At 51.8% G+C, this 27940-nt stretch overlaps 2 protein-coding genes across 2 annotated transcripts in view; one reads left to right on the top strand and one right to left on the bottom strand.

The window, feature by feature from the left end:
* The first annotated feature begins 1098 nt into the window (after nucleotides 1-1098).
* GRM2 (glutamate metabotropic receptor 2) overlaps nucleotides 1099-27940 on the top strand; it is a 36248-nt gene continuing 9406 nt past the window's right edge. Inside the window, exons 1-3 of the mRNA XM_029912576.1 lie at nucleotides 1099-1255; nucleotides 2701-3269; nucleotides 21769-22606. Of these exons, the coding sequence (XP_029768436.1) occupies nucleotides 1099-1255; nucleotides 2701-3269; nucleotides 21769-22606 (1564 nt within the window). The remainder of the gene's footprint in view (nucleotides 1256-2700; nucleotides 3270-21768; nucleotides 22607-27940) is intronic.
* On the bottom strand, nucleotides 9558-11062 carry IQCF6 (IQ motif containing F6). The gene is made up of 2 exons (XM_029912581.1): nucleotides 10883-11062; nucleotides 9558-9974 (listed from the first exon to the last, which is right to left on the bottom strand). The coding sequence occupies exons 1-2, from the start codon at nucleotides 11060-11062 to the stop codon at nucleotides 9558-9560; spliced, it is 597 nt and encodes a 198-aa protein (XP_029768441.1).

Raw genomic sequence — 27940 nt, forward strand, 5'->3', positions numbered from 1 at the left:
GTCTCTAACAGCTAGAGATTGGCTTAAACCCTGAATGACATGGTTTAACATCCCTCTAAAATTGTTATCATACTAACTCTCAGGGGGAGAGATAGCTCAGTCGTTTGAGCATTGGCCTGCTAAACCCCAGATTGTGAGTTCAATCCTTGAGGGGGCCACTTAGGGATCTGGGGCAAAATCAGCACTTGGTCCTGCTAGTGATGGCAGGGGGCTGGACTCAATGACCTTTCAGGGTCCCGTCCAGCTCTATGAGATAGATAGGTATATCTCCATAAATCATTAATGCGCATGCATGGAGGAGACTAAAAGCCGAGCTACATGTACATGGTGCACACCCTGACATCCAAGCATAGAAACCACACGTGTGCTTTTTGACACACATGCAACCACACACAAGCCGATATGTGCCAACATGCAGCCCTGCCCACACCTGCCTGTGCACTCCCCTTCGGACACGAGCACGGATGTGCTGGCGCAAACGTACTCACATGCCCCTCTGCTCTCACACATGCACTTATGTTCACTGGTACACACACAATCATACAGCTCTGCACAACAAATACACCCATCATGCGCACATACCAATATACATGCTACACCTATTCCTAGCTGTACGCACATCTGCATGGGAGTATGGATGTACGCATGGGAACATGCACCGCCCAGCTAAAGATCTAGGAGGGAGATCAATTAATGCCCAATCCGGCTGGAGGCCAGTCTGAGCGCTCCCACAGTAAACAGCTGCTTAACGGAGATTTCATTTTACGCAGCATTAACAGGCTATGGAGCTGAGCGGAGAGGTGTGATCAGCTATCAATTTCACTGCCTGGTGCTGGCGGGCACAGAGCTTCTGCCCTTGGTGCTGGTGCCAAGTGCTAATCCTGCCCTCAGGGTGCCAAGGTGGTGAGAGATTTTTGGGGGGCAGTGGAGCTGGAGGATGTCCTCTCACAGCAGCTCTCCTCTCTGCCTGGCTAGTCACTTACTGAGGGGCCTGGCATGCCTGGCGCGAGCTGACAACATGCCATTTAGCTGTGCCAGTCGTCCGAGCTCCCTGTCGCGTCCCAGGGGGCAGGTCCTGCATGGAGCAGCACAACTCATATGGGGAATGAGGAAGGCTCGAACAATGGCTTCATTGTCTCCCCGATTCTGATTCCTAAGGCCGATTCCTCAGCTCCATTCTGGCCACTTTGCCCCACTCTGGTTGTGCCAAGGGGCCGGAAAGGTGGCCGATCCAGCCAGCTCGATACTGGCTCGGGTTTGCCTCTCCACATGGAGGGCATGGCTAAAGTGCAAGCTCTTTGGGGGAGGGACTGCCTGCTACTGTGGGTTTGCTGCAGTGTCTAGCACAATGGGGCCCCCACGGCGCTCCCGCAGTAAACATGATGAATAATAACAGCCAGGGGAGGGTGAGCAGCCGAAGTGCTGCTGCACTCCAGCAATCCCTTGCTGCCAGAATAGCCCATGGGGGCCATTACCAGCCAGCATAAATTAGAGCAACCTCGAGGTTGCTTAAAACTTGGGCTGAAGAGTGAGCTGGCCCCCGGCAGAGCCAAGGGTTGGTAAAGCAGAAAGGCACTTTTGCCTCCTTCTTGGTTGGTGTGTGGTGCACAGCTGGGACAAACCCATGAATCGTGGGCCATGCCTCTGTCTATCTCCCTCTGTTTCTCTCTCTGTGTCTCTCCCTCTCGCTTTCCTGTCCTGGAAGTACCAGACTGCTGCTGGAGCTGTCACATCCTCTTGGCTCTGATCTCACCCCTTCGCCTCCCTGCAGAAAGCTGGGGAATGCTCCTGTCTGGTGAAGGGCAGGGTCCATGTCACAGCACCCAAGGGAATGTCTGCTCTAGTGGGTGGGAGAGGGCACACATCTCCTAGGGCAGGTTTCAGCCCCGACTGCTGCTGCCCCTGCCCATCCAGCAGCCTCTAAAGAGAGAAGGAAAAGCAAGGCCCAGTGGGGAGGGGGAATCTCAGAGCCTGACAGTCTGGGGCCAGCAGCCGTATTCCTGGAGCCCTCCTGATGAGGCTGAGCAGAGGTGGCTTCTCCTGGGGTGGGATCATGTGTGGGTGAGTCACTGGGGAGGTGAGGACGGCCTCGGGGGGGAGGCAGGGAAAGGGGGTGAAATGGAGAATGGGGAACGGAGATGGAGAAAGGAGGAAAGTGTCTGACCCAGAGGGCGAGGGAGTGCAGGGGGGCAGCCAAGCAGATACTTACCTGCTCCAGGGCTGCCTTGTGCAGCGGGGCTCCACCTGGGCCCCAGGTGTATATTCCTGAGCAGCTCCCGCGTCTCGGCCCTGCCCACATGTGCTCTGGAACAGTGCAGCAGGTGTAGGTGGCACAGGCTGTCAGTGCCCAGCTGAGGGACCCATTCCAGGCCAGGTTCCTGGACAGTGACCGTCTGGCCAATCCCAGGGCACGTACGGCTGTCCCAGCGACAGCCACAGTGATTGAAATGCAGTGAGAGGCTGGCATAGAGTTGCCCCAGAGCAGGTAGTGTTGGGACCAGTGGTGGTATCCAAGGCCCTCGGGGGCGGGGGTGACACCACTGCCCATCCTGCTATCACAGCCCTAGTGCAGGCTCCTAGTAACTCTTTCCTCCAGACGTATGACTGTCGATCTGCTCCCTCTGCCCCTACAGGTGCTGAGCACTTGTCCTCCTCCCTGGGCGATGGGTCCCCACTGACCTCCGCACTGTAACCTGCCAGCTCCAGCTCAGCCGCCTGTTGCCAATGCTCGGATGCCAGAGGCCAGCGCTTTGACCAGTGCCGCCTGGTGGCTCTCCCCACTCCGCAGGGACAGGGCCATGGGGCTCTCTGTCTCCCTGTGGCTTTGGCTGCTGCATGCCGCCACATGCCTCGCCAGCAGCCCGAACCCCAGCTACAGCACAGTGGCCAAGAAGGAGATCAGCACGGAAGGGGACCTGGTCATTGGGGGGCTGTTCCCGGTGCACGAGAAAGGTAGCTCCAACGAGGAGTGCGGCAAGATCAATGAGCACCGAGGGATCCAGCGCCTCGAGGCCATGCTCTTCGCCTTGGACGAGATCAACAAAGACCAGCGCATCCTGCCAGGGATCACGCTGGGGGCCCACATCCTGGACACCTGCTCCAAGGACACCTACGCCCTGGAGCAGTCTCTGGATTTTGTCCGCGCCTCCCTGACCCGAGTGGATGGCTCCGAACACATCTGCCCTGACGGCTCCTACGCCATCCACGATGATGTTCCCATGGCAATTACTGGGGTCATTGGGGGCTCCTACAGCGACGTCTCCATCCAGGTACTATGTGCACAGAGGGCAAGCTGGGGCCATGGGGATTAGAATGAGGGGGCATTGAGGCCCAGGCCACTGGCGGTGGGATCTAAGGTGACCTCTGTGTGGCCAGTCTGAATCTAGCTCTGGTTGGCAGGGAGTGAATGTCATTACACTCGGCTGGCTACGTGGTATGCTACAGTATGTGCAATGAGTTTGTGTGTGGGGTCTCAATCTAGATCCTGGTCCCCAGGTGCTCGCATCACAAGAGCTGGTGCTCGCTGGCATAGTCTCAGCAGAGAGGCCAAGGACTAGATGGCTGTTGGAGACCTAGCTGGTTGGATTTGAAGGGGTGTGAGGTGCAGCCATCCCTTCTGTACCTGTTTGGGGGATAAGCAGGGGTCTGAGCGTATGGGTGTGACCTCCACACCACGGACCACATCACTGTCCCAGGGAATGAGCGCATGGGTGTGAACCCTGCCCACCCCCAAGGAGTGAGCATATCTGGCTTAACCTACCCTGTGTGCTCCACCACCCATCCCCCAGCCTGAGAGGATGGTGTAGCCCTACACTTGGCTCTCTCATTGCCCCTGGCATATGCTGATTTCTTTATTGCCCAATTTACCATTTAGAAGTCGGCCTCCTCCTGACCCAGTGCGGGTTTGCCCCTGTTCCCATGTGTGCACACCCGTGCCACTCACCACTCTCCTGCCCGTACAATGGAAAGCACCGTTCGCGTCGCAGGGAAAGAAAGAGCCACAGACATTCCTTGGTGACACAGTGCCGGCTTGGGGCCTGTCAGTTTAACTGCAGCCTCTCTTGCCTTTTAGGAACCTAAAATTCAATTTTGGGCTTGTGAGGGATCCCGGCATGTCAGCCCAGGCAGAGTGGACGTGGTGTGGCATGTGGTGCAGAGGTCACACCCCATACGTTCAGACCCCTGGGATGGTGATGTGGTGCGATGGTCAGACCTATACGCTCAGATCCCTGGGATGGTGATGTGGCATGTGGTGCAGAGGTCATACCTGTATGATCAGATCCCTGGGATGGTGACGTGGCACATGGCATGGAGGTCACACTTGTATGTTCAGACCCCTGGGATGGTGATGTGGCATGTGGTGTGGAGGTCACACAGCTCAGACTCCTGGGATGGTGATGTGGCACATGGTGCGGAGGTCACACCCATATGCTCAGACCCCTGAGACGGTGATGGGGCATGTGGTGTGGAGGTCACACTCGTATGTTCAGACCCCTGGGATGGTGATGTGGTGCAGTGGTCACACCTGTATGTTCAGACCCCTGAGATGGTGATATGGCATATAGCATGGAGGTCACACCTGTATGTTCAGATCCCTGGGATAGTGATGTGACACATGGTGTGGAGGTCACACACCCAGATGCTCAGACCCCTGGGAGGGTGATATGGCACGTGGTGCAGAATTCACAGCCATGTGCTCAGACCCCTGGAACAGTGATGTGGCATGTGGTGTGGAGGTCACACCCATGCGCTCAGATCCCTGGGGCGGTGATGTGGCACGGGGTGTGGAGGTCACACCCTGAGACCTGGTGTGTGCTTGTAGCAGATGTGTATACACCCATATGTTGAACACCGAATGCCTTTGAACTCTTCCCAAGCACAGGCCCTGTGACTTGCCCTGACCTCGTCCACACACTAGTATTTTCCAAGCCCTCTCTCCTTGCTGTGGCCATGACGTTAAACTCAGCCTAACTCAGCTCCCTGCCTGGGGCGGGGATGGGCTTTTTATAGCACAGCAGCCACGTTGTGCCTTCCCTGCCCCGCCACGATGCCTCCCTCTCATGGAGAGCCCCTTCCCCCACCCACCCCGATTCCACGCAGGTTAGTGGGGGCCTAGATCCCGAAGCACTCAATAGCCTGCCCTCCCGACCACCACGGTACTTAGCTGCTGCTCCCAAGCCTCTCTGTGCTGCATTAATGTTGTAATTAATGCAAATTAATCTCTCACCATCCCATTCAAAGCCTGGCCCAGGGGGAGCAGGAAGCGTGGCTAGGTGAGCCGGCATGGCAGCCAGCCTGGTGCCAGGGCTTTGGGGCACTGAGCCAGGTGTGCAAGAAACTGAGCCGAGAGTCTGAGCAGAGCTGGCTCCTTGCAGCAGGCCTGCGTGGGAGAGCCATTCATTCAGCAGAGCCCTGAGCTGCTGCTTGCAAAAGGTGTGTGTGGGGGGGCCCACCGGAGCCCATTCACAGCCCTTCTCTTCCTTCCCCCGCTCTCATGCTTTACCTTAGCTCTGACCCCAATTGCCTCCCTGCGGGAGGGGCCACCAGGGGGCCCCGCCGAGCACACCTGAGACTCCACCATCTGTCGCTAGCATCAGCCGCTTTCCCTCAGGCCTCCTGGGCCAAACGCCTCCCCTTGGGGTAGCTCGGCCGGAGTTGCTGAGATGCAGGCCCAGGGTGGGAGCTGGGCCCCTGGCTGGCTGGCGAAGAGACACAGAAAAGGAAGGAGACCTTCATTCATTTATAGCCCCACTCCCTCCCCAAGTGGGTGAATGCCAGGCAGCATCCCTAACCCCCCACACCTCTAGTCCCGCGAGATTGCGCCAGCCATCCGCCTTCCCTTCCTGCAGGGCCTTCTTTATTTACTCCCTGGATTCCCCTCCCAAGCAGATTGCTGCACAGCTGGGGCGAGCAGCTCTCCTTTCCCTTCCAGCTCAAGATGATGTCCCCCTGAGCCAGGCTGCCAGGGAGCCCTCGGCCCTGAACCAAGGGGTCTGCAGGGATGGGGACGGGGGACAAGCAGGAAGTGGGGAAGGGAAACAAGGCAGGAGAAAAGGGAGGTGGGCCAAAGAGCGGGGAGAGGCTGCAGGAGCTGAAAAGATGGGGGTACAGGAGCTGGATGGTCAGCTGTAATGTATGATTGAAGTGCCATGAATAGCATTCCAGTGGGGCTGTAGGAAGTAAAAGGAGCATTTTCTCTTTGAAGCTATTGTAGATGGAGCAAGAGAAAAAGGAGGAGGGGAAGGAAAGAAAGGGATGGGGGAGGGATGGATGGACAGATAGAAATGATGATGGGGCCAGACAGACAGGCAATTAGATACATCGACAGCCCAGAAGGTGGGTAAATCCATCGATGGGCAGACAAAAGGAGAGGGAGATCGGCAGTGAGATCATTAGGCAGCTCATTAAAAAGATAAGCAGCTAATTAGCTGCAGTTGCAGACACTGTCCAGGGCTGGGGACAGAGCTGCACAGCACTGAGGAGAACACGGAGCCGTTTATTAATAATTCTGGGCTTTCCTAGCGCTGCGTGCGTCTCCTCCAGGCTGCAATAAAGCAGAGGATGCTCGCAGTCTCCCCTGGGCTTCGCACAGAGAGCTCCAGGTTTGATCCAGCTGAGACATCACATTTCTGAGGCCTGCATTGAATTAGCACCTTCCCCCACCCCGACAGCGGCACACGCGCTCCCCGCTCTTTCCTCACTGGGTGCTCTCCCTCTCTCTCTCAACACTCCCTTCTGGGAGCAGCAGCCCCTCGTTCTGCAGGCTGGCTTGAGGACCAGTGGCTGAGTGTAAGGACAGTGCAGCCTGCCCAGCACTGGGCCAAAGGTGGCTGTGAGCTCAGATGCAGGGCCAGTGGGGCCCCAAGTGTAAATTAGAGCAGCCCCAGGCGCTCAGCCCTATGCTGTGCTTGTGTAGGGGGGATTCTCTCCCAGCTACACATGGTGCCTGTATCGGCCCCTATATGTTTCCAGAGCAGTGCAGGGTTGGATCTCTCCTTGCCTGTCTGTGCTATTCCAGACACCTTCGGCAGGTATAATTCACCTAGCTCCCTGCAGCCCCTCCTGGAGGAAAAGTCAGTGCTGCATGTTTTCTTGTTTCCAAACTCATAGCTAATGCTAGTCTCTATAATCCAGAAGGGCCTCCAAAGCATTTTCACAGACCGCAGGCACCCAGCATTGCTCTCTGTTACGGCTCTGCGGGTGTAATCTGGATTAATGCAGCAGGATGTGACTGCTAGCTGGATATACAGGAATTGTGCACCAACACTGAGATGTAGCCACCTCGGGTGGAACACAGCAGCTGTTCGAAGCCAGCTAGGCGAGACACTGGAGCCAGTTCAGCCTGCTGGAAGAAGCGAGCAGGAGGGGTTAGGGCAGCAGAATGCAGTTACTGGTGGGAAGTTTGCTCGGATGCGGAGGCTGATGCTGCCCTGTTCTTGTGAAAAGCAAGACGAGGTTTTTATCAGTCACGAGTGGTTGGGGACCACTCCTCTGAAAGGTGGCATTGCCAGCAGCACAGTGCCCCCTATGGCAGAGTCACAAAAGGGTATCACTCCCCAAGTCACCAGCATCACTCCCTGTAGTACCTGTTTTTTTCCAGTCTGCTGAGGTTATTGCTGGCCAAGATGCTGGCTTTGGCCCAGATCCTCCAAAGTGTTTAGGCTCCTAACTTCCATTAATTTCAAGGGTCCTAAATACCTTGGGATCTCTGGACTTTCCCCCCTTCTTTCACTTCACTGAAAACTCCATTAGCTTGGGGCTGAGGGGATGGTTGGGTGTCTCATAACTACCACCTCCCCTGGTCATTCACCCACTTGGCTCTAAAAGGGCTGCATAAGTCACTGACCCCTTTGCAGACTCAGCATGGGCCTCTGCCACTTAGTATGCTGTAGCATTGGGCTGATCTTCTGCCTAGGGGCAAATTGCACCCACAACCCCTCCTTTCTGCTTAGCCCAGGCTCCCTGTTTAATATGGACTCGCCTTGTTCCTGGCCCCCACTCCATGTAGTGCTTTCTTGCCTTCACGCCATATAGAGCCTTTCATCTGGCAGGGTCTCGAGCCGTTTCACAGACTTATCCCCTCAATCTTTGGAATCACAGTCAGTGCAGCTGTGCTGATTTCTACCAGGATTGGATCTGGCCTTGTGTACATTCGGATCACTCCCACCACCTGGTAATCAGCCTCTTCTGCAGCAGTGCACGACAGTGGGGTGGAGGGGCTGGAATTTAGGGAACAGGAGGTAATTGCCAATAGCCAGGACCCTACATTTAATGAGGAATCTTTATGGACCACAAGCGGTTGGAATCTAACCAGCACAGTGCCCCCTGGGTATTCACTCAGTCCCGATTCAGCCAGAGGAGAGCGACCTACTAGCACAAAAACAGGGCATTGTGTCACACGGTTCCTTCCTGCAGGGTACAGGGTTTCCTTGGCAGTCTCGTAGCTAAGGACGAGGCCAAAATTTCCCCTATAGTTCCACCTGGATGTGGTATTCTCCTGCACTCCCTAAGTTAACCTGTTGGTTAGTATGACTGTCCACTGTTAAAAACAGCTGCCATGTTTCACCCCAGAGGTGGCTGCATGGCAGTGCAGGTGAGGTGATTTTCTTATAAGTGGTTGTAGGCCTGGCTTGACATGAATAATTAGACATGGGTGAAGCCTCATTTCTCAGAAGACAGGATTAGGGAGGTAAATGGATCAGCAGCCTGGAAACAGAATGTCTGCACTAGCTAAGACAAGGGTGAACCCCCAGGGAACCATTTACAATGGCCAAGATAACAATCAACAAGATAAATTGGGACCATAAAGATGATGTAAAGAGTAAGTCGTGCGTGGACAGAGCATGCTGTACGGGGATTGTACAGCCAATCCTTAAACATGTGATGCAATGTATAGTAAAAGCAGTTTAATCTGGAAACGTCTATAGAGGAAGAAGTTTGCTGTGTAACTTTGGAGGGTGGGGGTGGTATGCCCTGTTCCCACCCTCTACTCTTGAGGCTACTCAACTCAAGTGTTGTTTGATTGCATGCCAATAAAGAAACCTCAGTGAGGAGTTCAGAGTCGAGCTGAATTCTTAGGAACTGAGGGGATAAGATCTTGGAGGCCACTGGGTGGATAAGGTCTCAGAAGCCACCCCAATGTACTCCTGAGCAGATAAGGTCTCAGAGGCTACCCCAGAACTGGGCTGGTGGAAGTCACAGGGCTCTGCTGTGAGTAATACAAAGTTCTTGAGGCTGGTGGATGCAGACTGAGGCCTGGGCTCTCTAGGTCTTGGCATGGAGTAAACAGCCCAGGAATGGACGGCTGCCTATGCTACCTGGTGAGGTGCTAGATTCCCAACGTGACCTTCCTCGCAAGGCCTACAGTGGCTTGGATCGCACCTTTGTATGCCAGCTTGGCCTGTCCACTTTCAGAGGCCCACTGCCTGCCTGCCCGCCCCAGGAATTCACTGGAAAGCACTTCCTGACTGGGATTTCGCTTCCCAGGGAACGTGTTTATTTCACTCTCTGTGCTTGTCTCCGCACGGAGCCTTTTCCACGGCTTTAACAGAGTCGGCTTAACCAACAACAATCTCAATGTTCAGGTCCACCCCCCCGTCTGCCAGGCTGCTCCCTGCAAACACTGCAGCCTCTCTCCGGCAGGCGTAGTGCCGCCACTTGTTCTGGATGACCAGGACTGCCCTCTGGTACTTCTTGTACTGGCTCCTCGCACGCCACATCCTGACCAGTGATTGCAGGAGGACGGTAGCTCTCACGGGCCTCACGTACATTGCCAGCGCCCTGACCCGCCTCTCCTCCCACTGCCAGAATGAGACCCGGCGCCACCACCTCTGGATCACCAGCACGCAGAGCGTCGCTTGGCGCACCGTTCGCCGGGTGAGCACCCCCCGCCACCACGACTGGATGGCAATGGCGGATTTGCTGCTGGGGTCCTTCTCTGGTGAGGGGGACAGAGGGGGAGAGATTGCTTTCTGCTGTGAAGAGAAGACAGGAAACCATCTGTCGCTACGGGAGAGGTAGCCACTAAAGCACAGATTTCTATTGCTTGAGCTAAAGGAAAAGTTCCATTATCTGACAGCAGTAGTAGGCTGCTACCTTCTATGTGGCCTAGTCCCTAGAAGGGGACATGACACCCACTTTATGTTTATTGAACACCTTTTTGCCTAAACATAGGTGTCCATGTAGGCCATAAATGGGCACCTAAGAGACCAGCCAAAACTAGCTGCCTCATTGGGGTTGATCCAGCCAAGCGACCAATCACAAATCTGTGAAGCTGCTGACACAGTACCATGCGCACTGCCACTTTCGGGGAGCCCTATAGGGACTTAAAATACCAGCCTGAGCCTGCAGGAGGGGTCTCCAACGCCCACGGGGTGAGCTGTTGTTTTGGCTGGCCATAGTCACTGGAGAAGGCGGAATCCCGCTAGGCCTGTTGGTGGACATGCTGGGAGAGTGTTGGGGCTGTTGCGGCTCTGAAGGAATGTCCGGGCCTGCCTCTGTGCTCTGCACTGGGAGGAGTGGAAATGGAGAACCAGGACCGGCTTTCCAGGCCTGGCAGAAAAAGACCATCACAGAGAACTGGAAGGATTCCTGGAGCTGTGCAGAGAAGAGAGGCTGCCCCGAGCCAGGCTCCCCCTGAAATCTGACCCAGTTTCCCCAGTTCCACTGGTCATGCTACATGTCTTGGCGCTGGCCATTCAGCTCTTGCCAGCTTTTGCCTAAGCCCCCTTTGGCTTCCAGAGCGGGGGGGTGTCTTTAAAAGTGATATGAAGGGAGCTGTCAGGGGGCAGATCCATGCTGGGTGACACCCGCAACCCCCACTGAGCTGTGCCTGGGGGTTCGGAGTCAAAGAAATCCCGCCTGCGAGATGGAGGATACTCACGTCCATAGCTGCTGCCTGATCTGGAGCGCCCAGCTGCTGCAGGGAGTCTGGAGCTGCCAAGAGCTGCCTCTGAGCATCATCCCCGCCTCCCAGGGCAGTGTCTGTGACCATGGAGTTCTTCAGCGCCTTGGCATCAGGCTTCTTCCTGGGGCTGCCCTCCAGAGCCTTCACGCCCGCCATGGAGGAAGGAAAGAGAAGAGCTGCTCAGCATAAGGATGGGAGGGAGGTCGCAGGGCTGACGGCTGCAGCCCAGCGAAGGTGAAAAGTCCCCACCGCCCATTAGTGAGGCTTCCCCTCGTCAGCACCTGCCGGTGTTACCCTGACTTTCCCCAAGCTTGTCAGGGATCCAAAAGAACAGGTGTGGGAGCTAGAGCCAGGCAGACCGGGTGTGCTGCAGTCTGCCTCAGAGATAGGTGTAACTGAGAGCAGAGGTTGGCTCCTAGAGACAGGCGGACGTACACAGAGACAGGTGGAGACATGGGACTGCCCAGTCGGGATCGAACTAGTGCACCAGTTAATCCAGGGGCTGGTGCCAGCTGCTGCAGAGGACAGGCAGTTAGGGGATAAACTGCCCCAGGGGAGAGAAATCCAATCCCAGGGCTCGGCCTGGCTGCATTGACTTTGGTGGGCATTGTCTACAGGCGGCAACCCCAGTTATTTAGTTTAATTGCAAGTTTATTCATTAGCACCCTCATCGTCGACAGCTTTAGCCCTTCTGCAGTCAGTGCAATCGCACCCCACCCGACGGTGTTGGTCCCAAAGGCTGGTACCAGACACATTAGAAAATCTTTCCATATCCTCTCCTGGTTTGGGTGGAAACATAACCCTTCCATGATCAGCCTCTTCGCTTGGGGGTGGGGGTGGGTTGAGGAGAAGCAGGGAATTTAGTGCTGGAGAGTTGAATGCAATGGAGGGGGAGTGAAGGCAGGCAGTGGACCCCATCCTGAACAAGAGATTGCCTCACCGAGAGTAAGGAGGCGGGTGGAGTCAGTCAAACCTAGGCTTCTCCACACCAACCCTAGGCTTCTCCTCCAGTGGATCCCCCTGCTGTGTCCTGAGAGAGCTACACTCTCCTAGCAGGGGAGGGAAAACCTGCTCCCCATGCTTTGCCATCCTCGGCTTCTCCATTTGCCTCCATTACCCATGGTTTCTCCAGAAGATCTACCACATTCTGCCCCAAGAGACGATCCTCAACAGTGGGCTTGGGGAAGGGACATGGTGCCTATAAAGGGATCTGTGGCTGGCAAGTTTCTACTTCTAGGGTTGATATTACCCACCTCAACAGCCAGATATAAGAGAGTGTTATCTGTGAGTAATGCACTCCGTACGGGAGGTTTGCTTTTTCGTGCCCCCATGAGGCGCCTCACATCTCAGGAGAGGACCATGTTTCCCTGGGATGGCAGGAGTTCACTTTTCATCAGCTGAGGGTCTTTTAGGACACTAGCATCAGCACCCTGTGGCAAGAGCTGTGATGTTACAATGGACACCGACATCACCAGTCAAGCTGGTCAACCCAGGTAACGGATGAGACAACAATAGACCTGCCTTGACCACTCTGCTGTTGGTCGTTGGCTGGGTTGGAGGCAACCCAGATCCATGTGGGTCACAGATGTGGAAAACCTTGGCCTCAGAAGGCATATTCAGGGTTTTTTATGTCCTTGCTGAACCCCAGGGCACTGGAGGCAGAGTGTGGAGGGGTGAGGCATTGAAGAAACAGCAGGGAGTCAGTGGTTGTTCCTCAGGGTAAGTGCAGGAGGGAACATTATCTGTCTGTTGCTGGCATCTTCTTCATCATTCTTTTCTCTGCACAGCTGTGAACATGGGCACATCTGTACCCGTTTTGTTCTCTCTCACTTCCATGCACCTGGCCAAATCCTTCTCTCACACCAGTGTCTTCCCTGGAATCACTGAGCCTTTCTCTCTCAGCTTCATAGTCCACAACTAACCCTTCAGGGGCTAGTAGCCGGTGGCTCCTTGAAGGTGGGCGATTTACATGTATTGGGAATCGTGACCACCAGGAGACTGGCTGGCTTAAGGAACAGGTATAGCCCTTCCCCCTCTAAGATCTCTGGTTCAAATCTAGCCCAGGCCAGTAGTGGCTGGAAGTCCTGGTGTATGATGGGCCATTTGGGAGCCTCTATAAGACAAGTTGGTGGCCTTACCTTTGGTTCCTAGTGGACATAGGTCTGTGCTACATTGAGACTGTTTGGAAGCCTGGTGGCAATCTCAGTAAAGAAGCCAGGACTCCATGGCCCTACAGAGAGTGAAAATGCCTCTCGCCCCTGGAGCTGGCTGTGCCACATCAGCCCTGCAGTGGCACCTTTCATCAGTGCTTAATTCTCTTTTAACAAAGGCCTGGTGGACATTCCCAGTGCCATCCTCCCCTTGGGTGCCTGCTGGGACTCTGGGGGCGGGATGAGCATGTGGGAGCACTGGTGTTACTTGTAAACAGGACGTGTTGCTTTCCATCCTCCCTACTCCCCTGGGCGCACTGCACAGCTCCAGTGCACCTGGCTCCGGCTCTGCTTCCTGGCTCAATTGTGGGAGAACAGCCTTTCCTGTGACAATACATTGTCCCAGCCCTGTGTTAGGCCTGCAAGCTGTAGAAGGGGTGGGGGGCAAAGGGGAAGGAGGGGAGCAATGAAATGTGCTGCCCTGCGGGATTTCAGTCCCAGCAGTGCTATCATGCTGGAAAGTGCCAATCTCACCCAAGTGGCATTAAAACTTATGAGCATGAGGCAAGGGCCGTGCCAACGGAGGGAAGGGCAGCAGGCAGAATCGTGGCAAAGGCAGAGCTGTGCTGGCTGGTCTCCTTCTAGCAACAGGGTCGTTCCGGCTACCATTCTACCAAGCGGGCTCATGGCACAAACAAAGCTCTGCTGGCCACTAGCATTTTAGCGAGCAGGCAGGTTCATGGCTGTGCCAGACTGGGATTTCCCTACATCCCCCCGAACTCCCCCATCTACCCCAGTGGTTAGCAGAGTGTACCTCATGCTTGGCCTAAGACAAACACTCCCTGGCAATGCTCAGCTTCTGTACAGCCAGATTCCAGGGACATTTGAGGGCACCGGGGTCAATCAGGTCACAGCGGTTCCTAGGATGTTAGCTTCCCACTGACGGGGACAGTCATAAAGAGCACAAGCTTACAGACAGCCTCACTGCAAGCTAAGTGACCCAGGCTCTGGCAGTGCCTTATCACTTCCCCTTTCAGGGGCTTGGTTTGCCCACCTCAAAAATGGGAACAGCAATCCCTGCTAACCTTAACTTCATTTGTTTTTAGCATCACATGAGCTGGAACCAGCAAATTGTGTGGTAGGGCCCAGCTCCTCAAAGGTACTTAGGTATCAACTCCCAGAGGTGTTAGGCACCTAGATACTTTTGAGGCGCTGTGCCTCGCTCCCTGTGTGACCACACAATCTCAATATCCTGCGTCCTGTCTCTCCTTCCGGTTCTAACATTCACTTGTAGCATGGTTCACATTAGATAGTAAGAGGGTAGGGACTGCATTTCCATATGCTTTTGTATAGTGTCGAGCACCATCAGGCCTCAGTCCTGATTGGGACCTTTGCGTGGCACCATCATTATGGACATTAATGCCTTGCCAATGCCTGGACAGCTTTCTGGAAGTGCCGTCCCTTGGCCTTCAAGCGTGTCTGTTGCAAATTGTGAAAATAGGATTATTCTCAAGAGTGCAGAGAGCCCATTGCTAAATTACACCATGCAGGGAGTTCCAAAGGGTTTGGATCTTGCTGGCAAAGGATACACAGACTGTGTTAGGTATCTCCCCCTTCTACCCAACTCCAGAAGTGCCAGTCGCCAATTTTGGTGTAACAGATGGAGCAGAGGTGGATAATGGGGCCATAAACTGGTCAAACAGATCCGATGAGAAGAGGGGAAAGTGGAGAACCCATCAGAGCCCCATCTGCCCAGGATTCACTAGACGTGAGAGCTGGAGGGAGCCACTGAAAAGCAAAAGGACAATGCCCCACTGGAGGTCACCAGTTGGCGTCAGCCTGCCAACTCCCTGGAGACTGTGGCTGTCACATGGTGCCACTCTCTCTGCAGGCTCTGAGGATGTTAGGGGGAGGAGGCAAGGGTGGGGTTCTGCTGAACATTTGGCAGTAAGAGGAAGTACCACTGACCTTCATCACATGACACACTGGGTGTCTCTTGCTGGGATTCTGTCCTTCCAAGTAAGATAAGGAAGGCATCCCCCAGGTGAGGCTCTGAGTTCTCCTGCCAGATCAGCAAAGGTCTGTCCTAGATGCTTAGGTACTACTCGGATATCTAGGTAGCTCCCAGATACCTGGATACCTCCAAGATATCTCAATTCCTCCCAGATGTATAGCCATCTCCTTGGGACAGCCAAATGCTCAAGTACCTCCCAGCTGTCAAGATAGCTCCCAGCTGTGTTTGAGAATTCTACCTTCTCACAGTGAGGAATTGCCTTCTGCATTTTAATCAGGACTGGTATAACCTGGCACGATCCCAACTTGTGCCTAACGGGAGTCAGAGCCCACTGGAACCAGAATGTGATTGGCGGACTGCACACCTGAACGTTGTGATCATTTGGCAATAGGACATGACAGGGAGTGAATTGTTCTCCATTAATTTGCACCTCGTGTGCCTACGGTCAAGTGCCTTCGATGACGATGCCTGGTGTGAATCAATGCAGGGTAATTCGCAGTCTCTGGTGCCTTATTGCCATGAGGAGTGTAATATTCTGTTAAAAACATATTTGTACATGTTAATTAAGCAGTGGAGATTTCCACATCATCGGGGGCTGGGAAACCAGCTCCAGATACCAGCTCTTGCCAGCCAATCAGATCACAGGCTTCCTCTCGCCTGCCTCCTTGACAGTCTGTATTTTTAATAGCCTCATTAGTGCGGATTTTTCCCCTTTGAAGGTAATGAGAATTGCTGCAGAGCATCTGGAAGAGCAGCCAGCGCGAGCTGTTTGGAGGGGGAGGAAGGGGCACGCGCCAGCGCTTGTTCTGATCTCAATGGCTGGACGCATGCGGTGGAATATTCTGCTCTGGCCCATTGTTTTTTTCATTCTCCTGTCCTTTCTCTTCATCTGTCTGGGCTGAGATATGCCCGCGCTGCACCAGCTCACAGGTGAGACTTTTGAAGGGTGGAAGTATTCTGAGATGAGTTGCTGGTGCTCCACCTCTCTCAGCATTTGCCCCCTATGTACATATTCCAATTCCTGAGTCAGACCTGCCTGGTCTTGCATGTTCTGGATTCATTTACAGGCAGTTTTTATAAAGTCTCTCGCTCTGACAGAGAAGGATTTTGTGGTATTTCAGCAGGAGGTTTAATATCTCACCTCTGATGATGTTGCTGTTGAGATCTCACTCCAGGTTCAGCCTGGCCAAGCCATGCAATGGCCCAGCCTCTGCAATTCCTCTTACTTACCACCTGCTGGCATGACTTCTCATTAATCGTTGGCAAGCAGCGTGTGTGTTGGGAAGAAAAGCAGGGCTCCAAGTCAGGCAGGGGAAAAGGTTCACAAGAGGGGAACAGCCCAACCTCATCTCATGGGGGCAGAGGCAGAGGAGAAATCCCCAGGAATGCTCTGGGACTAGAAACCCATTTTGGAGCTCTGGGGAACCCCCTTCAGTGTGCATGAGCAGTGTTTGCTGATCCTTTGGATCTAGTCTTAACCCCTCATGGATGGACTGGGATTCCATGGTGCAAGGGAAATTGCGGGGGAGAGGAACATTGAGAAGCGGAAAGTATCACCCTCCCTGCTAAAGATGGTGGTCTCATCGTGCCTTAAATCTCCTTGCCACCCTGAAAGTCTGATGGAATTCAGCTGCAGAAAAACATCTCACTGACAACACACAGTAATGCCTGAGGTACAGGATCTCTCATAGGGTTGCCTATCCTCCACGATTTTCCTGGAGTCTCCAGGAATTAAAGATCATGTCATGATGAAACCTCCTTGAATACGTCGAACCAAAATTGGCAACCCTATGCTGGGGGATTAATGACCAGTGCCCAGGATAGTTTGCTTCTGGTCACTAACCTCAGCAGGTCATCACATCCCTTGTGGTCAGAGGCCAGCACTCTCGCTATGATGGAGCTATATTTTACGTAGCTATGAGGGGATGCTGTGGAACAATGCCCCCCGCCCCCACCACCATGCCACATGGTGAAGTGGGAAGCAGTTGCCATTTGCATAGCCTTGGCTGTTGGTTGGCATGAAGATGCACGGATGCAGAAGTTCTAGAGTGCAAACTGCCTTGGGGTCCTTCTGAGCATGGAAGCCCCCTGGGGGTCACCGGACGTTCCCATGCAGAGGGCTAGCAGGATTGTCCCTTCTCCATTCCACCTTGGGCACTCCCAGAAGCCATCCTGGGGCAGGAACTCTAAGAGGCTGTGGTCATGGAAGATGTGATCATCTACCCTAAACCCATCAGTCTTTCTACAAGTGATCTACCTGTGCATGGCGCATTGGCACACAGCAGAGTCAGGTCCCTGGTCCAATGAGCGTGCAGTCTCCGTTAGACATGATACAGTGAGGGATCACGGTAGCCAAAGGGACTTCAGCTTGAGTTCCCATCTTGCTGCAGGACATTGAAACACAACAAAATAATTATGCCCATTTCTTCCCTGGCAGCCACCGCTTTGCCAGGGTCTCAGATGTACAGCTTCTTGCTCTAGGGCACACCTGTCCTGTTCCTGGAGATGATGTGAGGTGGTGGGTATAGGTGATGTCTGTGATTGGACGTCACTGATACAATGTTACACCATGCCAGAGGGCATATCAGGTGACAGAGACAGGAGGGCATTTGAACACACACATTAAAGTCCCACTCTGATGGCTGAGCATGGGAGCTTTTTCATCAATAGCAGACCATGCAACCGGGAGCCTTAACCCCTGAAGAGCAAGGAGTGCCTGCATACAGGAAGGTCCCTCCCTCTCTATGCCCGTACGGTTCTCCTTTTCTTTCCACTGCCAGCTGAAGATCTGTGGGGCCCTCGATGGTGTTTTGCCTCATGTGTCACCCCGGACAATGCTGTCATAAGTTCTAGCCGAGCCTCTTTTTAGCCTTTGTCCAGCAGGTCAAAATCATTGTGTCACAATGTCTTGGAATACACCCTATCGTAGTGTGCTGGTGAGGTGCCACGTTGAAATTACTTTCAGTATTTCAGAATGCTTTTAACGTTTTAATATTCTGTATGTGGAGAGAGAGCCCCATGGAAATCGGGACAGGAGGCGACCTCAAATTGATATCAACCAACCCCCCTTGCAATATCAGCGCTGTAGTGTCCTCCCCAGCTATTTAGTGTAGTGATAGGCTAGCTCCCTGCTTACACATCTGCCTGCTTTGCATCAGTACTGTACCGGAATGGTTAGCAGGTGCTGGTATGTTAGAGGGACGCATGGGCTAAGTGCACATCTGAGCATTCTAGCTCTGGCTCTGGCATTGACGCTTTACGTGGCCTAAGACAAATCCCTGAATCTGTCTCAGCTGTCCCACCTGTAAAATGATGGGGATCATGATAATACTTCGCTGGACTCTTGTCTCATATATAGACTGTCTTTTTGTTCTGTGCTTGTGCAGCACCTAGCACAATGGGCTTCTGGTCCATAACTAGGGCTCCTAGGCTCTACAACAATACAAATAATGAATAATAATAAATTACTGAATGCTTGGAAAACACTTTGAGGATTATGATGTTCTGTTGTGTTCCCTGCAGCGGATTCTTCTGCTTTTGCAACCGAAGCAGTTTATTTTCCCAAAAAGAGAACACAATATGAAATATTAAAACCAAACAAAAACAACCCAGAAGAAGCCACCAGCTCAGGATAATTGCTACTCCTTCAGAAAGCTGGAAACCACAGTGTAACAGGAGCGGAGACTGGAAGGAAAAAAACATCCAAGTCACTCAAAATAACGGACATATATGACCTTCACCCTGACAATGAACATGATGTGACTCGTAGGGAAAGCCTGACAGGTTATCACCCTCTAGACTGCTGATAATTATCTTCACATTTAATGTTTGAGGTGGAAAAAGGTTTATTGTTCAGAAAAATATTTTGAAAAGAAATAGCAGGAGGCTCATGCAGCCCCGCTACAGGCATCGCTACATCGATAGAACGCTCGGGAAATGGAAGGATATGATTGGCTACTGGACTCAGAGAACTCTGAAGGGTCTCACTTTCAACCAATCAAAGTTCTCTAGCCTTCAGCATCCCACATGCTGCTACCTTTCTGACATCTCACTGGGGTTGTTCACGTTTCCATAAAAGTGACCCTGTAAAAATGGCATGATGAGGGAAGTTCCATGGTGATTGTCACTCAGTTGTCTGTCTGGTGCCCTTGTCTGCATCATCCCCATTGTGGAGTCCTCACAGGGGGCTGATGATGGACTCTCGGACATGGACAACTTTGCCCTTAGTCACTAGTCCAGGTTTGCTGGCTGGCTTCTCCATCATGTTGGGGAGGGATGGATACTAGGTTTCTTCCTTCTCTGTCTCATAGGGCGCATGTGTGGTTGGATGTGGCTTCACCAGCTGTGGCAAAACCTTTGTCCAAGATTTTCTTAGACTTCACTATTTCTGGACACTGGGCTGTGGTACATCCTTCTCCTGCGTGCATGGTCCTTGAGCCTCCTTCAGCTTAGCCTCAGCATCCAGCTGAGGAGAAACCTAATTTGTTTTCTTCAGATACTTCAGGAATGAAGCCATGACTCCCATCAAGGGCTGGAATTTTATAACTGTAGACACCCCACTGTGCATGAAAAATACAGGTGCATAATCTACATGTGCAATTACACTGACTGTGCACAGTTGTGACAACTGCAGGTGCAAACAGCCAGGGAGATGTCTAAATCGCTTTTTGTACCCGCAGTTGCTGTGACTGCACATCCACGCGTGGGAACGAGAAATGCGATTACATGTGTGAAATTATCAATATTCAAGGCCTAATTGGCTCCATTTACAAGTCAAAAGATGATTTTTCCAAACTCTGCCTGGTTCTGAAAATCCAGCTGGGTTCTTTATTCCATCATCGCCAGTAACAAAGGTTCTGTGATTGGAATGTAGTGATAGTGCAGGTGATGCTATATGAGGCCAAATAGAATCCAGCTCACTCTCCACCACTGAACCACGGTGGCTCTCAGTCTTTGACTACTGGAGAGTCATCCATTGGGGGTAGCGGAGTGTCATCAGATAGATGAGTCACAATGCTTATGTCGTGAACATGCATCGAGAGGTGGTGACATTGCATCATGATGTGATGTCAACACATATACTGATGCAATGTGAGAATGTCGAGGGTCTAGTGCAGTGGTGCCCAAACTTTTCCTGTCACGCCACCTCTTACCAGTAATGGAAGCTGTCTGCACCCCCGCTCCATTACTGCACAGTTGCTCAGCAGAGGAGTTTGGGTTGAAGGCAGAGCTGGAGGCCGAACTGGGTATAGGGGAGGAGCTGGGGCTAGAGGCAGAGCTGGGCTGGGAGTGGACCAGAGGGAAGAGTTGAGTTGGGCTGGGAGCGGTGCAGGAGGCAGAGTGGAGCTGGGCTGGGAGTAGAGAGGGAATGAGGGCAGAGGTGGGCTGGTGGCGGAGATGGGATAGGGGCAGAGTGGAGCTGGGACTGGAGCTGGGCTGGAGGCAGAGCAGGGACCACTGGTCTAATGCCTTTCTTTCCTTTCTGGTCAGTGGGCTTGGCAGGCTCCGACTCTGTGAGTGGCGCTTCAGGTCAATGGAGATGTAGAGCTCCCAGAATACAGCTCAAGAGACATGAATTGGCCACCGTTGCCATGAGAGGTCTCCAGGGCTAAGAGGCAGAGAAGCGTGTTTGTGTTAGAATCAGCCTATAATGACTAGGAGGCACTCTGGGCTCAGAGCCATTGAATAAAAAGGGCCCCTTTTACAGTCATATTTCTGACCTTACTGGCACTTTAAAGGAAAGCCCAGTGTTTAATGCCTAGGAGGGTGAGTGGCTCTGCTTGGAAATCACTACATCTCTGGATATGTGCCTGAGATGAGCAGATTCTGGAAAGCTTTGTGTCCATTGCCTCTACCTCTCTTAGTGAGACAGGTCCCAGGAGACCTAAAGAATGGGTCACACTTCACAATCAGGGTCAATACCTTGCGGAGGGTTAACAAAGCATTCATAGACCTTGGACTAAAAGGTTGACCAATTGTTAGAGTCCAACAGGTCAATAGGTTGCTAATGACCATGGCTTAAAACCTTCTGTGTAGGAAACACCTTCTAATTATGTGTTATAACCACCTATATAGCACATAATACTCAGATCTGCAACATAATTCTGACATCTATCAATCCTTTGTTTACAAACCATGTATAAATGTGCCCTTAGAATAAAGTGTACCCAAAGAAGACATATCCTATCCATCCCATTTCTAATGCACCAATGACTGTGGAATCTGGGCCTCAGATATAGGCATTTCTACCATGTTCATCACTGTGTTAGCTGAGTGCTTATAATCATAGAAATGTAGGGCTGGAAGGGACCTCAAGAGGTCATCTAATGCATCCCCCTGATCTGAGGCAGGATTAAATATACCTAGACCATCCCTGACTGGTGTTTGTCTAGCCTGGTCTTAAAAACATCCAAGGATTGGGATTCCATAAAAACTCCCCATAATCTTATAGATTATGAATGTTGTTGACTACATCTGACTCTCTAAGGGTTAGAATATGGAATGGTCCAATTAGGAGCCTTCAAGGAGAGGTTTTCTCCCCTCTAACCCTTAAAGGACCAGCTGTAGTTATTTCCCAGGAAAACTGCTGTGGCATCCCACACTCTCTTCAGTAAATGGAGACAGGATGCTCTCCCTCTCTCTTGCTCCCATGTACACCTTGTAACCTCACCCATTCCTTCTTTCCCCCTTCAATCTAGGTGGCCAACCTGCTGCGACTCTTCCAGATCCCGCAGATCAGCTATGCCTCCACCAGCGCTAAGCTCAGTGACAAGTCTCGCTACGACTACTTTGCCCGCACCGTCCCACCAGACTTCTACCAGGCCAAGGCCATGGCCGAGATCCTGCGCTTCTTTAACTGGACCTATGTCTCCACAGTGGCCTCGGAGGGTGACTACGGTGAGACGGGTATTGAGGCCTTTGAGATGGAAGCCCGGGCCCGCAACATCTGCATCGCCACCTCCGAGAAGGTGGGGCGCTCCATGAACAAGAAGACCTTCGAAGGAGTGATCAAAGCCCTCCTGCAGAAGCCCAGCGCTAGGGTGGTGGTGCTGTTCACCCGCAGCGAAGATGCCCGGGAGCTGCTGGCGGCCGCGCAGAGAATCAATGTCTCCTTCACATGGGTGGCCAGTGATGGCTGGGGTGCCCTGGAGAGCGTGGTGGCGGGAAGCGAGTTGGTGGCGGAGGGGGCCATCACCATTGAACTGGCAGCCTACCCCATCCAGGAGTTTGCCATCTATTTCCGGAACCTCAACCCCTACAACAACAGCCGGAACCCCTGGTTCCGGGAGTTCTGGGAGCACAAGTTCCAGTGCAGCTTCCATACCCAGGACTGCAGCCGGCACTCGCTGAAGACAGGCAAGTTCGAGCAGGAGTCCAAGATCATGTTTGTGGTCAATGCTGTTTACGCCATGGCCCACTCCCTCCATAACATGCACCAGGCGTTGTGCCCCAATGCCACCAAGCTGTGTGACTCCATGAAGCCGGTTAATGGCAAGAGGTTCTACAAGGACTTCATGCTCAATGTCAAGTTTGACGGTAAGCCCACGGCATCAATAGGGATTGGTGGCTGAACTGAAGGGGTTGGGATGGAATGGGCAAGGGAAATCAGAGGGTTTAACTAGGAGTACTCAAAGCCTGGGGATTTCAACTGGTCACATCTGAGCCAGACAAGTCAAACTTGCTGAGCGCACTAGGTCTGTGATTCCTCACATGATGATGTCCTTGCCCAGAGCCCTTTGGCCCAGGAGTTCACACACTTCTCCTGCTTCTTGATGATGGACTCTGCCAGGCTGGTGACATGAAACCGCTGCATCAGGTGTCATGATAACGTTGCATCGGGACACAAACATTGTTGCACAAGGGCATAGTTAGGGTCTCAGGTTTCAGCTTGGTTGAACGTTGTGGTTGAACGTTGTGTTGGGTTCAGCTTCTTCTAATTTTCTGGAGAATGACTGACTAACTGGGAGGGTTGTGAGACCATTTCCTTCAGCTGACCATCAGCTTCCCAGGCACCCTGGCTTATGCAACTTCCATTATTCCTTTCATAACCTGTTTGAGTTTTTAATATTCAGGACCAAAATATTTGTAATAGTTGATCACATATTTTCCTACCAGCTCTGCTGTTTCTCTGGGACATCTGTCTAAACGATCAGTTCCAATGTCAGTTCTGCTAGGCCAGGTGAGCCTGGAGAATTGGCCAGTCACATCTCTTCTTCCTTAGATTCAGCATTCTTGTCGGGGCAGAGCAGTCAGATATAAGTCAAAGCAATTTAAAACTGGTCAGAGGCTTTATTCTGATGAGACTACATTGCACTGACCCCGCGTATGGCGGATTCTTACCCCTGGTGTATCATTTGTAGGAGACTCTGGAACACTGGTTTAAGATGCCACAGAAACAATGAAGACTCAGTATATTCCAGGCTGCGTCCTTCTCCTTTGCGTTCTGGGTTTTATTCAGTCACAGGCAGGTAGGAGAAAGTGGTGCTCTCTACAGGACTGACCTGCTCCTGAGATGGGCATTATACTGGCACACCGTGAAGACCTGCGCTTGCTGGATGGAGGAGCCATCCAAAGTGTTCTCCTCCAGGCCAAGCTCATTAGACACCTGGGAGGATGATTATCAATCTATCAATTATCCAGCCTCCATCACTGTCATATCTGGCAGCATACAGCCCTTACCGTAGCTATCCTCACTACATCCCGGTGAGATAAGGAGGAACCCATGTGTGACGGGTTCAGTCACAGAGACCCCTTGGGACTGTCACCTGATGTGCTGAAATTACTTCTGAGATCGTTTGCCCTGCCAGCTTGGGACTCCAGAACCCTGCCTTGTTGAGCCAGACCCGCTAGCCTGCTGTAACACGGACTCAGGGTCTGGTCCATGCCCCCAAAGCTGAAGACTTAACTGAAAACAGCTTAGCAGGTTACCTGTCTCCAGCACCCAGACACCCAGTTCCCAATGGGATCCAAACCCCAAGTAAATCCATTTTACTCTGTATAAAGCTTATACAGGGTAAATTTATAAATTGTTTGCCCTCTATATCACTGATAGAGAGATATGCACAGCTGTTTGCTGACTCTGTGTTTATTAATAAACAAAAGTGATTTTATTAAGTATAAAAAGTAGGATTTAAGTGGTTTCAAGTAATAACAGACAGAACAAAGTAAGTCACCAAGCAAAATAAAGCAAAAACATGCAAGTCTAAGCCCAATACATTAAGAAACTGATTACAAGTAATACCTTGCCCTCAGAGATGTTCCAATAAGCTTCTTTCACAGACTAGACTCCTTCCTAGTCTGGGCCCAATCCTTTTCCCTGGTACAGTCCTTGTTAGTTCCAGCAGACATCCCAGGTGGTAAGCAGGGGTTTTCTCATGACTGGCAGTCCCTTTTGTCCTGCTTCACCCCCTTTTATACCTTTGACACAAGGCGGGAATCTTTTGTCTGTGCTTGTCTGCACCCTCGCCTCATCAATGGAAAAGTACAAGGATTAAAATGGATTCCAATATTATGTGACATGGTCACATGTCACTGTAAGACCCCTAGTCTCCATGCTTCCTGGGTTGGCCCACAGGTACACAGGAAGGTTTGCAGGTAAATAAACCATTTACAACCAATTGTCTGGGTCAGAGGGAGCCATCAAGATTCTAAACCACCATTAATGGCTCACACTTTGCATAATTACAATAGGACCTCAGAGTTATACTTCATATTTCTAGCTTCAGATACAAGAATGATACATGCATACAAATAGGAGGAATATATTCAGTAGGTTATAACCTTTGTTATGATACAAGACACCTTTTGCACAAAGCATATTCCAGTTACATCATATTCACACCGTGATACAGGAGGGCCAGGGAGCAGTAGAAGAGTGGTCGAGGAGAAATATATAAGCCCTAGGCTAATTAAGGCATGGTTCCCTGTAGACTAGGGATGGTTGCTACAGGTTAATTGGAGCACCTGTAGTTAATTAAGGCCCTGTCAGGAACCTAATAAAACCCCCTGCTTCAGGCAGTGAGAGGAGGAGGAGGAAGGAGAGAGGACTGGAGCATGGAGATGTTTGTGAGATTTGAAAGACCAGAGAACCAAAGTAAGGGAGACCCTGCCCTGGCAGGGCATGGAGACTCTCTCCCCCAGCATCTAAGGACTGAGGGTAATCCCACCTAAGGGGGAAGAGGGTAAGAAACCCACAGGGGCTGGGACTCCGAGTGAGGAGCAAACTCAGACCCCTTCCCCACTTCTCTCCTCTACCACCTTCACAGGCCACTAGCGGGGCCCTCGGGGCCCAAGAGCAGGGGCAAGGGGTGGCGTCTTAGCCCCCTCCCGCCCCCAAGAAAAGCACGGGACCCACCATACAAACATCGGCCATCTTGTCACAACACTCATAAGCATATTTCTATAAAACATATGGAGTGCAATGTCACACCATGCATCTCTGCGTAGTCCTGAGGGTGCTAGGCATGGCTGGAGGTTGGCATGCCAGCCACTAGTTGTCCTGAGTTTATTCTCAATACATGTTGCTCCATGTAATCTTCCATGCGTGTCCAGGGGCCAGTTCTCAGGTATACTGGTGTGGGCAGCAATAGCTCCCTGAGTCCACCCCTCTCCGGTTAGAGCAGAGCTGGATACGTCAGCCCTGCTCCCAGCCCCAGCATAGGGGGCAGGCTGGAGGCAGATCAGGGGCATGGCTGGTCTCTGTTTCCCAAGGCCCAGTCTGGTGTTAGTGGAGCTGCTGTCCAGCATAACTAGGGCACAGTTCCCCTCTCATAATCTTATGAAGAGTAAAGGGAGCAGGCTTGCCAGAGAACCTGTATATACTTCATCTCCCAGCTTGGCAATCAAGAGACCACATAGCGGGAGAGAGATTGCGGACTTACCTATATTTGATTTCATATATAAGCAGCCTTGGGCTGTCAGGCTTATGTCGGGGAAGTTAGTGCTGCTTAGAAAAATGTACTGTATTATCGGTCTCCTTGGGGAGGATTCTCATGGAGATAAATGTAGTATTTTCATGTGACGTGTTTAATACCAACCTGAGATAATAGCAGAGGTGGGGGAGTGAACTGATTGTCAAGTTGAAAGGATGTACTTAAGTGAAAAGGAATATGCATGTTATTGTTAGGTACTATAATGCTATAAAGGGGTGAATATAAAACCAAGGCATGTGGGGTGGCGGGAAAGTCGTTGAATATTTGCTCAAATCTGAAAGTGAATTTGGATTCATGTGTGTTTGTGACCCTTTTGTGTCCCCATTCTGGTAACATCTGAGTGCTCCTTTACTAGTACAACTACAGCAAGTAAATTTTAGCATGAAGGCTGGAGCAGTCCATATTCCAGGTGGTATATTCAGTTGTAAAATTAACAATGTGCAATTCACACCGTCTTTGGTTAATAAGTCATGTGGCATAGTATATGTTCCCTGATTGGACAGTTTATGTAACTGACCAACAGAGCATGAATTGTGAATATTCAAATGTTTGCAATGTAACTTCCAAATGTAGCTTTAGTTATAGACTCATAAATTAGCGGCATAACTTTACAAATTGCACATTACAGATTACATTGTCGCATTTGTAAATTGTGCAACCTGCAGGCTGAAGGAAAATTGTGAATGGTTCTGAAAATATATAGCTTTGATAATGTTGGGATTTGTTTGTGGACAGAAAAAGAAGTCATTTTTTTTGAAGAGATTACTTGTTGTGAATTATTTGTTCAGCTCAAATCAGAAGTACCATTGTGGCTTTGCAATATGGTGGGGAAATGAGATAGTTAACTCACGTACGTTAATTAACATGTTAAACATCACTTAGCATTTAGTGTGGGCAAAGGCAGAGATTTAGCTGGTTGAGAATATTGTGTGATCTAATTGTAACCCTTCTGCCAGATGGAGCCAGCAGCAACAAGGGCCGGGTTCAGTATCTAGAGGTTCCTTTTCAACAATACAACACAAACCTGCTCGAGCCACCACACAGTGACCTGGGACAATTACACACCACTCCCTGGGTGCCTCTAAGAGGCAATACTTACCCTCTCATAAGCACAGAGTCTGAGTGTAGCAAAAACTTTTAATAAAAGGAGGGAATTAACTCAGCATTAATTTGGGAAAACACCGCAACTAGGGCTCATAAACACAAACCTAGAGCAAAAGACCCACCCCCAAGTCAGTTGGGCAGTGTCCTTTTCCCATCAGGGTCTTAAGTCAAGCAACCCAAGCGTCCCTTTAACGTGCCTGTCCCTTCTCTGTACCCCACTCACAGTTGCTGTCCTTGGCCAGTGCAGCCCCAGAGTTCAGAGGTTCATCCGCAGAGTCCACCTCCCACCCTGTGTGGAAGGCAAGGAGGGGTAAGCTCTGCGGGGCTCTGCTCTGGCCCTCTGTACTAGCTTTCTCTGCTGGCTGCTTGCCCCGCCTCTCCACCAGCCACCCGGCCTGCCACCCTACTAGCCGCTTGCCACACCTCTCTGCCAGCTGCCCACTCACCAAGATGTCTTCAGCCTCCCCCCTCCACACACACACACTTAGCCCAGCTCTCAGTGATTTCAGCTGTTAGTGGGGGAGCCTCACTGCTGGTGCACACTTGGCAGTCTCTTACAACACTGTCTCTATTAGTCTAATACCCTAAGTATCAGTGATTTTCAGTTCTGTAACATGTGAGACTCTCAATTGAATCTAAATTAGCTCTTTTATTATACCATAGAAAGAGAAATTGTCAAATGGTGTTTAGAACCCTTAAACAGCACCCACACCACCAACTATACATGCCCATATCCACACTCTCTCAACTCACTGGGCTTTGGAACCCATGTCCCCTTCCTAGCAAGTGCTGTTTAGTTGAGGGTGAGTCCTTCCATTGGGATATGCCAGGTACA

This window comes from Terrapene carolina, unplaced genomic scaffold (assembly GCF_002925995.2).
Source record: "Terrapene carolina triunguis isolate 2854851 unplaced genomic scaffold, T_m_triunguis-2.0 Scaffold232, whole genome shotgun sequence".
Taxonomy (NCBI): domain Eukaryota; kingdom Metazoa; phylum Chordata; order Testudines; family Emydidae; genus Terrapene; species Terrapene triunguis.

What these genes read in the sequence shown, in the direction of transcription:
- IQCF6 (XM_029912581.1), bottom strand. Translation starts at nt 11,062, where the DNA reads ATGGCGGGCGTGAAGGCTCTGGAGGGCAGCCCCAGGAAGAAGCCTGAT. An exon ending in ATCAGGCAGCAGCTATGGAC is followed by an intron (nt 9,975 to 10,882) that starts GTGAGTATCCTC and finishes TTCTCTTCACAG; the next exon opens with CAGAAAGCAATCTCTCCCCC.